The sequence below is a fragment of the Artemia franciscana genome, unplaced genomic scaffold, assembly GCF_032884065.1.
Source record: "Artemia franciscana unplaced genomic scaffold, ASM3288406v1 Scaffold_1032, whole genome shotgun sequence".
NCBI lineage: Eukaryota > Metazoa > Arthropoda > Branchiopoda > Anostraca > Artemiidae > Artemia > Artemia franciscana.
In genome coordinates, this window is record NW_027062726.1 from 19,628 (window position 1) to 36,468 (window position 16,841).

Genomic DNA, 16,841 nt, shown 5'->3' on the forward strand with positions numbered 1-16,841 from the left:
GATTTCTTTGTGCACTGTTTTCCTTTTAAACTACATGTGATTTTTGCTGTTTTTGTTAAATACGTTTTCGTTACCTGTTCAGAATCATTTGTCATCTTAAGTTACCTTGAATAATTAATAATAATAAAACGATACGACCACTTCTCGGAAAATTATTAATTTTTGGATTTTATTAAAAGTGAATTATGAAATTTGCGCATAAATATAACGTCAATCACAAATTTTCTCAAAAATTATGGCTCTAAATTACTTTTTTTTAACTCCTGAACTATCCAGATCGTTTTATTTAAGGCCAGAAAATTCCAGAATGATAATTTTAAAAACAAATATGGGGCATTATAAAAATTAAATCAAATTATGACTAAACAATAAAATGATGCATATGCCCTTTAAAGAGAGTTTATACATACTCAATAATCAGGTCATATTTAATATGGTTTTTCTTTTAGTATTTGATAACTTATAATTACCTCTTTGTGGGTAATACAGGAAATTTAAAAGACAGTATTGATTTGGATTCATAATTTTGTGATTTACAACTTTATTCTAGATCACTTATGAATTTATATCCTTGGATGATATACTTCAAAAATTTGAAAGAAATATCAAATTGTCAAAGAATTACACAACAGGCAAGTACAAGCGGTACCATGATGCAACAGTCCACCTTCGAGCATTTTATCCTAAGATTTTTCCTTACAAGAAAATTGCGATTTTAGATGTGGACGTTGAACTCAGATCGCCCATCCAAGAACTATACAAGCAATTTGAAAATATGAATTCTCATCAAATTGCTGCACTGGCTTATGATCAAACACCGTATTACAGAAAAGCATTTAAAGGTTACAGATTACAAAATAAAGGCACAAAAATTGGCTGCCCATCACCAGGCTATCAAGTGAGTCTTAGCCAGTATGTTTTAATCAATGACTATTTTTTAATAGTTTTTTTTAATACATTTCTTAATAGTTTTACTTATGTAAATGGATTTGCAAATTCAAACTACTCAACCATTTTATTTTTCCGAAAAAGGTTTTACAAAAATAATTTTGACAAATTTAAAAATTGTAAGGCTTAAGATCTATATCTTTCTTCTATTGCTCTGAAGGCTTTTAATAAAACTTTTAATTAACTTTACCTGCACACTTTGACATTAAAAATAGATTCTAATTTAATTTTCAGTTGTTTCTTCTTACTTAGGTACAATGTGGTACTCTCGTGTGTCTATATAGGGCTTATTTCCTTCCCTTCGCACTTATAGACTGCATTTGTAATTCAAACCAATTATTTCACACATAATTGATAATAGACTCTTAAATATCTTACACTTGGGCAAAAGGAATGAAGAAAATTTCAAATTCCTATCAACATTTTTCAAAGGATAAGAAATAGTAATATTAAAACCCATAGGAAACAATAAAAGTCACATATTTAAGAGAAGGATGATGAATGCAGATAAAAAGCAAAAATGAATAAAAATAAAAATACGTTTCATTAATAGTCAAACAAATATTGATAAAAAATAAAAGAAAATGAGCACAAAAATATCAGCCGATCTCTAGCCTATAAAATCCAGAATATAGATTTTGAATAGGACTTAAAAAGATGTTCTATTTATTAAAAAGCACAACCATTAACAAAAACTTTTAATTTATCCTGTTATTTAAGTGAACTATAAAGCACAAAGGTTCAAAGAAACTCAGAAGGGAAACAAAAAGTTGCTTTTTTGTCAAAATGCTTCAAAAAAACCTTTCAAGTACATAATGAGAAACCTATTCAGTTTAACTAACATGAAATAATTTTCAAACTTAAGAAAAGGTAGTATATTCGATCAAAAAGAGATTTTTTCTATTTAGTAGCAACTATACAATTGAACTTCAAAAAACCGAATGTATAAAAATGGCGAACAGAGTTTGATAAAATCATAAATGAGAGGGGATCCTTGAACCTTTTGGCTTTTCACTCTGGACATTGACTCCTGATTTAGTTTGTGTGATGATAAACTGATTCATGGAATTGGGGTTGGAATTGGACCATTTTGAACTTGGCTAGTATAAAGTACATGATAGTTGTCATTTAGTGAGGCAAAATAAGCATTTTTTAATCAATATGTCTTAGATATTTCCTTTTAACACATTTTCCTCTTTTTAAGTTTTCTTATATTTTACTTTCTTGGTAAAAGAGACCAGCTTTTTGGCTGCACTTACTGAAGAAGTAAACATATTTTTATAGTTTCTGTAGCTTAATCAGATCATCCCATGGGTTACTTTTACATGCAACCTTGAACAAAGACGCCTTTATGTGTGTAGCACTGACCATCAATCCGGATGTCAATGGGTATAAGGTTCTTGTATCCCTGGCCTCTTTTTAAGAGAAAGCAATTATGCAACAGTGTTTTCAAACGACACAAAATTAAACTCATTGCAAATTCAACATTATTAGCTTCAAGAACACTTGACCAATTATTACTCAGAAGACTGACTCAAATGAGTGTATTAAGTTAGACCTTTCTTTATCTGTAAAAGTTCTAAAGGATATCTAACCTTGCTCATCCACTGTAATCTCAGTTTTAGGCAAAAACAGTGACAGGTAAATAGTGAAGTAATTAGAAAGATAAGTGAAAAAAAGACAAGAAGTACATTTTAAATTAGGAGAACGAGAAACGATAATACTATCTATTAAACATTTGGAAATTATTTTATGGTCAACACGAGAAGGAAAAACATTGAAGGAAGGAACCCAGAATAATAAAAGCATCAAAGAAATGGTCTTATTCATCACTTGATCCGACGTTTCACATATTGTCACCAAAATATCTCACAACAAAAGCACGTTTTTTAGCAAAAGACGAAACTCAAGGAGGGTGATTAGGTTAATCGCATAACAGATGTGTTGGAAAGGGAGGATGCTTGTAAAACAAGAAGCCAGTATCACATGCAAACGGAATTTTCAGATAAATGACAAAATAAAAAGCTGTCTTACGATTGAATTCTATGATGTAAACAGGGATTCAAGGTCAGAACGCGTGCCAGATTCAATATCACATTTGTAAATGAAGAAATATCCCCGAACACCTTGTTAATTTTCTAGGGACATGAAAAGCAACTAAACCATACATATAATTTTTTACTATCTTATAACCACGCCTTTGTGATTCCATCAAAATCTTTTATTTTAAGAAATCGATTTACTACTTCCGCACTTCAAATAAGTTACAGATACCTTATACAGAGTCAATATGGTCTGACTTCAATCCTCTGACAGCTTGTAACACAGAATAGAATACTCTCTCCGAGTCTGGACGAAGCTACCACTCGTTTGGTATCTTCAAAAATTATGCTAGAAAATGCTTGTTAATAAGTAAGTTTTCACCGGTTTTCATTTGAGTTACTGTCTCCGCATAGGGTTAGCTGTTTATTTGGGTTGGTGGAGTCATGTACTACTCTCCTGCCTATCTTGTTGTTTTGTGATTACTTATGTTGATGACGTAAATAGGCTATGTTAAATTTGCTAACACATTAATCGTTTTATTGGTAGGACACGAAATCCTTGGTAGGAATATTAATCTTCAATGAAAAAGGACAATACAAAAATATTCTCGTAAGTAATTGCCCTGCATTGAAACTGCCCTTATTATGTTTTAATAATTTTCTCTGGGGATTAAGCAATCTATTTCCTTAGTAAAATAGCATAGGTAGGGAAAACATTTTAGGCTGAGCATATATCTCTCAGATTATGCTCTTATACATCAAAAAGTCAACAAAAAGTTTTGAAAATTCTCTTGGAATATTATTTTTCACCTATTTTGCATAAAACATATTTCTGGGATAATTCATTCCTACTTCTGGCAAGAATTAAATCCTTAAAAATGACTTTTCCCACAACTTGTGCATAGTAGCTAGTAAATGATCAAAATTTTGCGATGAAAATTCAAAAATATCAATTTATATGTTTTGTAACTAATTTTTAAATGTCAGGGCAAAGTATAAGTCATTAACTACCTAAGCATACGTTTAAATGATTTTTTTTGAATAATATAAATTATATTTATTATATTATGAGAGAGATGATAAAAATTCTGTTATTAATTTTTTGGGAGTAAGTACATGTTGTGCGAAAAGTCATTTTTGAAGATGTAATTCTTGCCAGAGGTAAAAATGAAGTGTTCCAAAAATAAGATTTATTTAAAAGTGAAATATCATCTTCCATGAGAACTTATGAAGAGTTTTTGCAGAATTTTCGATGTTAAAGAGCATAATCTGAGAGATATGTGCTCAGTCTAAAATATTTCTCCCTGCTTACACTTTATATTAGCTTAGGAAAAGATTGTTTACTCACCAGAGAAAATTCCCAGAACAAAATAAGGACAGTTTCAATCCGGACCAGTTACTTCTGAGAAGATTTTTGTTGTGTTCTTTTTTGTGAAACGATCAATAATCCTACAAAATAATTATGTATCCTACCAATAAAATTATGAATGTGTTACCAAGCTTAACAGAAAGTGTTCCCGTCACCAACCTAAGCAATCCTAAGAATAACAAGCTAGGTATGGGAGTAGTACATGATTTCAGAAACTCAAATAAACAGCAAAACCAAAACGAAAACAATAAATCTGTGGAATACCAGGAAAACAAAACTTAAACAAGTATTAACAAGTTTAACAAGTATATAATTAACAAGTATTCTCAAACAAACTTTTTAAAGATCCCAAACAGATAGTAGCTTCGTCCATACTCCGTGAGAGTGTTCTATTCTCTGTTGCAAGCTACCATAGGGTTCAAGTCAGACCATATTGACAGAATATAGGGTGTAAGTTATTTGAAGTGTGGAAATTCTAAGTCAATTGCTCAAAATAAAGCATATATTACTATACAGGGCAACAGGAAGCTAACAAGGTAACTTTGAAAATTAAAAGAAGTACAACATAGAAAATAAAGAGATATCAAGTCAAGCAATGGCTTAGGAACAGTTAGTGCAGTGTACAAGAGTCCTGGCTTTATCATGTACTTTTAAAATTGGCTTCAGTAATGAGGGAAAAAATGACAATACATCAGTATGAGGCATAAGCCTTAATCTAAGATTAATTCAATGAATAATGAAAGCCGTAAACTACACAAGAGTGCTTTAGCAGTCCTTGAGACGAAAATGGTGTGCTCGGGTATTGCTGGCTGTGTGGTCGGATTCTATTACCACCTCAAAAATTTCCCAATTTATCTTATATCCAATTTTTAACTCTAAGGACTTCTATGAACAAACCCCAAATTCGAACTCATGCTTCACTTTAACTTCATTCAACATAGGTGATGATCAAACCATCAGTATTTGTAATGTTTTCAGCTTCAAAATTACTGGAAAAAATGATCACAAAGTCGATTCAACGGAACATCAATCACACACAATTAAGGTGATTTCGAACCACCTTTATACAACCCAATGTACTTTTTGATCCCGAAGGAGCAGTTAAAGAGTACTTTGTGCATTTTTTAATTTATTCAGTCTTTCGTAACCTAATAGGTCTGTTGGAAAAAATACTGTGAGACACAAATATATATAACAAAGGCTAGACGAAACGTGAGAAGTGTAGGACAATGTAATTCAACATGCTGCATCACTGGGATACCAGCTATCAAACTTGGTGCTATTTTTGCTCTCATAAATGGTGTGGATTATAAGCGATTCAACCCTCCTGTATGTAAGGAAGAATGTTCGTAATCATAAAGATGATCATATTTTTTGTTCAAATAAGACTATTTTATGACGCTGTAGTAAAAAATATTAACAGTTTAAATATCCGTTTCTATCGTGTAAAGCCCCTTGCTTATCCAGTGTTTTATCCAGGAGGAACTTAGGGAGGGAAAGGGTACATATCACTCGAAACGCTTTATGTGAGTCTTCCAAATCTAAAATTATTTGAGTTTGCGAGATATGTTTTGAGATATTTGTAAGATTGATGATGTTGGCATTCAGGGCTTCTTTAAAAAAATAATAAAAAAAAATGTTTTTTAGGGATTTTTTTAAGCTTCGAGGCATTGTAAAAGCAAAAGTTAAATTATGTAGTGAAAGCTAGGGGTAAATTAAAATGAATATGAAGGAAAAAATGAATGGAAATAAAATACAAAAGTAAATTACGCGATATTAGAGAACAACTTTACAACTTAAACAGTCAGTAATTAATCTACATGATGCTTATTTTAACTAGAAAATTTTGTATTGTATTGAAGAAAACAGAAACGAGTGTAAAATACTCTAAGATCCTTGGTAGTCAATTTAATATAAAATACTTTGAGGGTAATCCAAAATTTTTGCATATGCCATTGAATGATAGATTTTGCCTTATGTTTTCTTCTCAGTAATGTCAGAAAATAATTCGGCACTAAAAATTTTTGCGGTGTGCCAAAGCCTTTACGTTGGCGAAAAAATGAAATACTCTCAGTGGCACGTCATCGCTTTTTATGCAGCTTTGGGGACTATTTTCAATGACACTGTTCTTCCTGAACATGGCAAATACCTTTCTCTACAAGATTTAATAGCTGACTTTGTTCAGAGAGGCTTTAGTGCTTTACTTTTTAGTGGACGACTTTTTCAACAATATCTTGATGATACACATTATCCTGTTAAGAGTGACTACAACCAATTGATTAAATTAAGCCTGAAAACTATTAAGGCCGTAAACTAAGTATGTGTTATACGACTTATCAATGACTTACCTTCAAATCTTATTATATTCGTTGGTGAAAAATTAATACTATCGTAACCATTTATCGTATCAACGAACTACCACGATGAACATTTTGTATTACAATGGCTGTTATTTGTCAACTTTGAATGTCTGATTTTTTTATAACTAAGACTTGCATCGCATTGGCCAGATAGTAAAGAAATAGCACATATTATATCTCTTGTCTCCATATATAATCCAAACATGCTCAAACAATTTCAATGCCACATCAACGTCCAATATGTCGGCAGTATAGTTCTCGTCAAGTATCTATATAAATACATCGACAAAGGACATGATTGCATTTTGATGGAGGTTGTCAATATTAACCATGTCAACCGTGAATATTAATCATGCCTAGTATACAAAGAAGAAGACATATAAGTGGAAAGACGCTGATTTACACCGACTTAAGTATACTAGCTACTATTTTACGAGGTCCAAAAAGAGAGTTATGTCGATAAACATTAAATTGTCATTCACCTGGATATTATAAAATGAAAGATATAAGCCAAGCCCAAGAGGACTTTGTAAATATTGGAAACAAGGGCTAAATGATGGAAGCATAGAGAGCTGACAGAGGCTTTTAGTTCAAAGGTACAACACAACAATAATGGAGATACTGTAATCAAACGTGCTTGTCTTTGTATTGGATAAAAGTTTTCAATGATGACAACAGAAAGTCGTAACACAAATATTTGCCAAAATAATCAATACTAGGATTTTCTATATTCTAATAAGTCAGCTGCTACCAAAGAAAGTATGTACCAGCTTCTTACAGGAAAAAATTGAAATTTTGGGTAAATTTTAATGTTAACAGTATTGTAGGCAATAGTTTTTGTATATGCAGCACAGTTTACAATACAGTATAACTATATAACACAGTGTATACAATATATCATAAAGTATAGTGAACATTTTTCTCCCCATATTTGTGTAAGTAATGTTACCCAAGTATACTTTAACAAATACGGATCAATTTTTGTGGTCCATTACTAATCCGATATTGCCAATTGAAGGGAATTTTTTTTTACCCAAGTTGATTTTTGTCATTGTTTACCTGTTCAACCCGAAGCTGACCAAGATGAGCAAAGGATTGCAAAAAGCTTTATACCAAACTGGAGGTCCGTAGGACTTCTAGCTGTCCCGTTCTAAGTCGGCTTAAGTGCTTTGGCTTTGACTTGAAAGAAATGTTGGTCCCCGTCCTTCACTGGTATCCGGGATCATTGCTTTACCTGAGGCCAGAATAATTTCAATGATTTAGAGAACATGAAAATTGGAACTTGGAATGTTACAACCTTAAGAAATGACTATCGTATCGAGATCTTGACTGACGAATTCAAACAGTTTAAACTGGACTCATTATTAGTTTAAGAAAGTCATATTCCAAGTGTAGGAAGCATGAAATTAGGTGACATAAAATTTATTTACTCAGGCAGGAAGAAAGGGGTACCTAGGCAGGGAGTAGAGCTCATGATGAATAAGGAAGCTGCTAAGTCTTGTTTAGGCTGGAAATGTATTAACATTTGGATATTAATTGTTCATTTTAAGACTAAAAAGTTCAGGGTATCAGTATAGTAGTATATACCCCTGTTGAACCAACTGACGAAGATACTAGTTACTCAGATGAATTTTACTTACTAGCTACAGGAGCAATTAGACAGGGCACCAGGTAGAAATCTGGTGTTTTTACTAGGAGATTTTAACGCCAATTTTCTTATAAATGAGGATAGATTGTATACTTGCCTAGGTAAACTTGGTGTAGGAAAAGAAAACAGTAATGGCTTCAGACTTTTGCAATTTCTTAGGAATATTAAGCTAGTTATAACCAATACGGAGTTTGGTCCAAAATGGCCCGTAAATTGACATGGTATTCACGTGACGGTAAGACAGCAAATCTTAATGATTCCATCATAGAAAACTGAAGACTAGAAGGATCAATACAAGATACTAGGTTATATAGGAATGTTGTTATTGATGTTAAAGTAAGGATCACCATCTAGTAGCTTCTAGGGTTAATTAAAGCTTAAATTTTGGAAGGATAACTACATCCTGGGAAGTTATGATGTTGGTAGACTCCAGGATAAAGATTTGAGAGAAACTTTCCAGGAACAGTTGAATACTAAACTTGAGACTTTAGAATTTGACAATGTTGAAGATGGTTGGAATAATTTTAGAAAAACAATTTGTGAAGTTGCTTATGGAGTCTTAGGGAAAAAAGTTAAGACTGCAGCTAGAAATATTAGGGAAAAGGCTTTATGTTTAATAAAGGGGAGAAGGAGTGTGTACGTGAATTATCTGAGTAATAAATTATATAAAAACAAATGGTTTTTAAAGAACAAGGAGAACGCAAAAAAATATGAACTAAGGGGGTCTGAAGGGGAGGCCATGGATAAAAATGCCAAGGATCTGGAAGATGCTGCAAGATGGCATAATAGGAAAGTATTGTACTAGCATTTTAATAAATTTAGAAACGAAAGGTTTTTACTGTTTACTAAAGTAGAATTGAGAGAGAGAGAGAGCGAGTCAAACTTTAGCGTAAAGAGTGGGGCGTTGAGAAGGGAATAGCCCCTTTCATACACGGAATAATTTCTGTTCGTTTTAAGTTTTAATGTCGCTCCTTACTTTCAGTTAAGAAAACTAGTTTTTTACTTAATGTTTAATAGAGAGTCGAAGGAGTTTGTTCAAGAATTATCTTAGTTATAGATTTTATGAAAACAAAAGGAGTATAAGGAAAGTGAAAAATCTATTAAAATATGAACTAAAGAGGTGTGAAGTAGAGGCCACAGATAAAATCGCCGAGGATCTAGAAGATGGAGCTAGATGGCACAATAGTGAAATATTATACTGGCATATTAATAAATTGAGAAGGAGCAGTCAATTTGGAACAGTCCCAGTTATAGATACGAATGGGGCAACAATTATTGACATGGAAAGAGTTAAAGAGAGATTAGTGGAACATTTTGAAAATGTGCTAAACTGAGATACAGTCGCATGGAAAGATACAGGTGAAAACAAAAACGTTTTTGATACCTAGGATGTGAAGGAAGATTTTTTTTATGAGGAAGAATTAGCGGCGGTATTAAAAGGATTAAAAAATAATAAGCCTTCAGGTATTGATAGTGTGATAAATGAGTTTCTTAAATATGGTGGCTCTGAGGTTACAAATAAGCTACTGAAGATTATGAATATGATTTTTTGAAATACGAGAAGTACCTAACGATTTTAGTAAAATCTTAATTAAACCACTGTATAAAAATGGTGACAAGAGTAAGTGTCGTAATTATCCAGGGATTAGTCTGGCCTCTCTATGTAGCAAATTACTTAGTAATATTATGCTTTTAAGACTGAGAGATTCTGTAGACAAAGTTTTAAGAGAAGAACTAGATGGTGTTACTACTAGATGGTGTTTAGCAGCAGTTTAGCTTTCTGGGGGGCTACGTCCAAAGCTGCAAAGACTGCGTCCTCGCAACATGCAGCACGCTCATGTTCGAGAACAAGATAATCCCTGAAAGCGGGAAAGAAGCAGCTGCAACAATGTTGGCTGAGGAGGTTAAAAGGATGAGAATAAGTGATCCTGATGACGACGAGTCCAGCCGTTTGTCAGGTGATGGTTCCTACGAATTTTCAGTAGATGAGAGCGATTCATCTCAGTCTAGCTCAGCAGTTAAGAAAGTAAAGATAGAAGTTCTTAGAAGACAACAGGAGGGACTTTTGAGTTCTTAAGCGTTACCCTCATGTGCGGCAAGTTTTTCGAAAGTACAACTGTGTATTGCCATCTTCAGCACCTGTTAAAAGACTATTCAAGTGGGGGGATCCATTTTGTCTCCATGACAATATTTGCTAGGAGACCACAGGTTTGGGTACTTAGCAGTGACAAAAGTAAATTCTCAGTACCAGCATCTCTACCAGAAGACAAATCATTAAACTTGTGCAAGGGATGCTACACTTCTTTCAATGTTTCTTGACCTAGAACAGTGAAGTTCGGAGTAAATAGAAAAAGAAGAAAACACCTGCTAAAGAATTCCTAGAACTAACTTGAATCCCGTAATTAGTTACTTTGGTAGACTGTTGGACGAATTTCGTCAACTGAAAACATGTGGCCCTGTTACTGTTTAAAACTAACTAGCGTTCAAAGAAGTGGAGCTCCACTGTCTTTCGTGATGTTTAATTATTTGTTTAAACTGCATAATGCCTTTATGACTTTATTTTATTTCCATTATACGGCTAGATATTACTGAGCTAGAAAAGGTGCTAGTAGAGTTTTACTTAAGTAAATTATATATATATATATATATATATATATATATATATATATATATATATATATATATATATATATATATATATATATATATATGTATATATATATATATATATATATATATATATATATATATATATATATATATATACTACTACTACAAAAATTGTCTTGTATGTCTTTTCAATTAAGATCTTTCTTATGAAATCCTGCCACCTCAGAGAAGAACGACCTTGTAAAGAGTATTGTTTCCACGTGTTTTTGGACCAGAGGGATCAACTTCTCTTCTGGAGGGTATAAGCCTGGCAAAAAAAAGTTTTCCTACTCAAGATTCAGCTCAGACATTACCTTTTATGAGGTTATAATTGCCTTAGATTATAATTTATTTACTTGTTTTTGTTTAATTCTATTTATATTTTTCTTTATTTTGGGAAATTTAAATGTGATTTATAAGAGAAGCAAAAACACATAGTAGTTTTAGTTCGAAGGATGAAAAAAAATAATCATATCCAACCAAACGGGTTTGCTTAAAGATGGTTACTGAAAGACAGTTGTTGAAAGATAAAACAAACGATCATTTTACAAATAAGGTAATTTGTCTTAATTTCATCTTTATTTTTAATCATTGTTTAACATGCGTACAATCTAACCCCTTATTCTCTAGCTCCTTTCAATATTCTCATTAATTTTTATTTTCGGTTTTAAAAACTTCGTTTTTGGAAAAAAATCCTTATAAATTTGATTTAAAGTATTTAGCTTTGTATTAAAGTTTTCATACTGACTTTCCATAAAATAATCTTACTATATTATTCGACACATTTTTCAGGGTTTCAACACTGGAGTCATGTTGTTTGATTTAGAAAAGACAAGAAAAAGTATGGAATTCAACAATCATCTCACAGAGTCAGGATACAAATTTCTATTTGAAAAATATAATATGGTATCGGAATTGGGAGATCAAGACTTTTTTACGCTCCTTGGAGCAGAATATCCAGGTCTCTTTTATGTTCTAGATTGTTCTTTCAACCGGCAAATGAGCCCAAACTTTTATTATAATCCTCTTTTTGACAAATATCATAGATGCGATAACGATGTAAAAATTTATCATGGCAATGGACGATCAACCATACCAAGAAGAGAAGAAGATCCTTAGTTTTCGTTATTCAAATATGCAAAATAAACAAACATCAAGTTTTTTAAGTCTACGGTATATTTAGATAGTGTGAAACAATTATTATTGGTGTGTAACACTGAAAATATAACAGAGGTAGTGAATTTTAGATGATATTTTTATTAAAATTGTTACATACAGGTGATTTACTGCATCAGTTATAAGATTGATATATAACTAAGAGATTATTAAATAAAGAAGCTTAGCATCAAAACTAAGTAAAAGCTTTCAATGAAATCTTTTTGTGCCAGGGGTAGAAAAAAAAAAACAAGAACAGTTTTCATGTTTATCTGTTTACAAAGCTACTATTTAAGAAGTGACAAATGATGTAATAAGGGCTCTCATGCTCACGAGGTCAATAATTCCAATGTAATAAAACACTGCATATGCTTAATCTGTCAAGAGGGTCGAACACAAAACTTATAACGCTTGAAATTAGAAGAATGAATACCCAGAGATTAGCTTTTATGAGCCACAAAATAAATGGCACAATATAACACAAAATAGTTTAGCATAGTTTCCTGTATACCAATTGGCAAAATGATTCATACAAAATAAATAGAAAAATATGACAGAATAGAGATGTCAGTGTGACCCTTGCTTTGTGAAACTAAACAATTTTAGGCGTCTTTAACTTTAAGCTTCTCCAACGCGGCGAACACTTGTTGCAGATTTGTTTTTTTTTTTTTTTATCAAACATAAAACTTGGGACAGAATTGTTTTTCTCTGTTTAAAAAAAAAAATCGCAGAAGATAACCAAGATATTTCTAACCCAAGTATTTAAATCACAGGTGTTTATTGCTCAATATAATTCAACACATACACAATATATTAAAGGATCTATCACAAGTGTTGACAAATTAAGTGAACCTATACCCCCAGTGCCAATGTAATATATGTTATACAACTGATTAAGGGTAATTTCAACTATCAAATAAAATGAAAATAGCTGTGAGCTATAATATAAGCAAACTATAATGCTTAGGAATAGAAAGAACACAAAAGATAAAGAAAACCGAAAAACCATCGTAAAGTAAATTGAACGTAAAGCAAGAATGAACTAAAAAGGCGATGGAGGATAAATACTATAAAGTCTTTATTACCCAACACACGAAATCTGGATATGCATTGGGTTTTGAATCTCTACTTACGGATCTTTAACTGATTCTTATGAAATATAAAGCTTCTGAATTCTTATAAAATTTTTAAGGATAAATTTAGATAATGATGACCCTGCTATGCAACTAAATATTACGTATTGAAAATTAATTTAAAAAACGGACAAAGGAATAACGGAAAAAGAATTAAAATTTTCTACAAATAAGAAAAAGAAATTTATATTATGGAAAGAGGGCATTTATCAGAATAAATTAAATGGTTGGTTTGGACAACCAGAACACCACCAAGTTCAAAAGCTGAGATAATATCCTTCATATTGAAAATAAAATAATACCAAAAAAACTTATATTTCGTAATTTATTATTCTCTTTTAACCTTATAGTATCTTTGTCCTAGAAACATAGATTAACATATGTGCAGAATATTAGTATCTTTTGGCTAAAAACCCACTACTATTAAAAATGTTCTTAGTGCTTGAGACCTTGAATGAAAAGGACAAAACACTTAAGCTCAATTTCCAAAATGACTGACGATTAGCATACTCTAATCTAGCGAGGGAACAGTTTTGCAATGCTTTCATTCTGTTAGGACATACACGTGCTAAACCACCAAACACCAACAGAGGATAGTATAATGGATTTTGAATTGTATATTTATAAGATCTATATAGGAGAACTAAATTATAAAATATCCAAGCTCTCTTAAATAAGAATTTAAAAGTAACGAAAAATGGAGACATGGTAGTTTGAATGAAACCAATCATCGCAACGGATTGGCTGCACAAGGCTAGAAACGTCATGCAGTGGACACAATTCCATTTTTCAATATCAAACTAGTTTTACTGCGTTGCACACTTTGAAAATACTCTTTGCAAAAACCAAACCGGCAATGACAGGTTTGGTAGGAAAAGATGAGAGCACTGTAATTGGAAAAAATATGCATGAATAACTTCTGGATTCTCATTCTGGAATCCAGGCCAGGTGATAAAAAAACATTGATCAATGGTTCATAAGAAAAATTGAGACAAAAAATCAAGTAACAGGCAACAATTTGGGGGAAAGAGAAAAAGACACTATCTCATCTATTAAAAGTTTTCCACCAAAAATTTTGGTTTAGAAAAAAGACATTTGGCAAAACCCCAAACACAATTATCCAAGTTGATGAGTGAGCCAAGCATCATCCTTTTTTCGATAGTTGACTCCTCCTTTATTGTCTCTGACGCCAAATTTACTGATGAATTGATGGATAAGTAGATATTCTCTGGTCAATTCCTGTGGGAACATTTCAAAGGAAAACAAAAAAAGAAAAGGCCTATACGAATAAAACACAGGCCAGTTAGCAAAAAAAATCAAAACAAAAATAAACAAATAGTACTTTCAAAGGTGCTGGCTAAGAACTTAAAAAAGTTATGCTTATGATCCAATGATTAAGCAAAACGGTGTTTTCTTTTCGTAGCAGCCATTCAAGGGTCACGTGAATTATCCTTAGCTGAAATTTTAGTGTTATTTGAACAAGGTGGTTAACCCCAAATACCCTTGGCATACTTAAAGAAGAGACATATAATAGGCTTCTTCTAACTATTATATGAAAAACAAGGTTGCAACTGAAAGTAAGGAGCAACATTTAAAGTGTAAACGAACAGCAATTATTATGTATATGAAGGGGGTTTTCTCCTCCTCAACAACTCACTCTACGCTAGTATTTCTTAGTAACTTTGAAAAAGCTTCTTATTTTTTTAATTAAATGATTATGAACAAAATCGAATTAAAATCGCTTCGAATTAGAATTTTAATCGATTAGTTGTGGGCATCAGGTTATATCTAATTGTAGAAAAAGCCATGACAGATAGTCCAATTGAGTGAGAGTCCATTCTTGTATTAACCCCCCTTATCAGAATTGGATAAAAATGATGATAGTTCCTTTTTTAATAAATAAGTCAATCTGTTATCCGTTCATGCGTGATTCCTAGGGCAGTAGAACTAAGGTAGATAGGCAAAGAGCTAAGATAGTCATAGAACCTATAGTTTTCCAAGTGTTTCGTTAAATGGCACGGGTTAACGGCGGGAGTAAGTTTGTCTCTCTTATTGGACCAATACTTATTTATTATTTTTTAGCAAGTCACACCTGCCTAGAGTCTCAAGCGGGAGAACCAAGAATTTAAAATTAACATAAGACCATTAGATTGCCTGGAAGGATAGGTGAAAAAGGCATGCCAACCTATGGTCTCAGTCAGGCTGAACCAAAAATTTAGAATTGACATAGGACCGTTAATTTGCACTGGTGTCTAATTTTTTGGTCACTTAAAAAGGGCACTAGAACTTCTAATTTCCCTATGAACGAGCCCTCTCACTATATTCTAGGACCAGTGTGGAATCTTTCTTCTAGCAAAAAATACCAAATTCCACGTTTTTGCAGATAAGAGGTTGAATTCTCTACAATGGACTTTTCTAATATACTGAATCTGACGTTGTTACGTTCATTAAGTTTTTATAGCCTTTAGGGGGGGGTCTTCCTTTTTTTAAATCATTAATTTTTTTCTAGTCTGAAGCTGTTAATGGGCAAGACTAAACTTAATGAAACTAGAATATTTTAAATCAGCATAAAAAGCAAATTCTTTTATATAACTACCGGTATCAAATTTCCCTATTTTTTAGTTTTGATGACTTTTGAGCAGGGTCAATCCTTGCTTACGGTTCGTTACCTTGAGCTGTTTTATTTATAAGAATTAACCGAAATTCGAAAAGTGATAGCAAGTGAGGAGATAAACAAGCATTATTAAGACGCGAGCAAATACTAAGGGTAACGTTATCTACAATATATTAAAGCACCTTAAGCTTTTTGAGTTTTTTCAGTAAAATTTGCGATGAGACCACCGCTGGCTGGCTTCTTAGTGTTTCCAATAGTGATTCCAAGATAAGTCAGTGATTCTAAGGAGGAAATTACCTGATCATCCCACTTCATCTAAAGGGAAACACAATCATTACACTTTTTGTCAAAAGCAAGTAAAAAATTATTACTGGCATTAAATGGTAGAACAATTTTAGCATAGTCAGCACATAAAATGTACAAAATTCCTGAATGGGAATTTTTGAAAATTCTTGAATGGAAAACTGTATGTGACTGTGCATCGACGACACAATGATTTTAAAGTGGAAGAGAGGTAATCGCATCTTGTCTATTTTTTTGGCAATGGAATCACATTTTAGAGAAAGAAAACCACCATCAACAGGCAACTTTACATGGAAATTTATATACATACTTCTAAAATATATAACAATCTAATGATCAAAAACTTTAGACAGAGCTGAAAGTAGCACATTTGAGTGTATACCATAGTCTAGAGCTGGACACACGTCAGGACTACCAAAAAATAGAGGGTCTCCAAACTCTCTAGACTCAATTAAAAGATTTGCAGTAAGGTCATGAATGTTATCCCTGCCTCTACCCTTGTTAAATCCGAACTGTGAATTCAGGGAACGACAAAATACATTTACTTCAATTATCACTAGTAACTCAATTAGTTTACATAAAAGAGAAAACACGGTAATTGGACGGTAGAAATTACACTG

The 16,841-nt window shown here is 32.3% G+C and overlaps 1 protein-coding gene across 1 annotated transcript; it reads left to right on the forward strand.

Moving 5' to 3' along the window:
- Positions 1–550: 550 nt before the first annotated feature.
- LOC136042292 (xyloside xylosyltransferase 1-like) lies at positions 551–12,257 on the forward strand (the record flags this gene model as incomplete). The annotated part of the gene is made up of 2 exons (XM_065727243.1): positions 551–898; positions 11,809–12,257. Coding segments are annotated over 2 exons (675 nt in total), but the record flags the coding sequence as incomplete, so codon positions are not given.
- Positions 12,258–16,841: the final 4,584 nt, after the last annotated feature.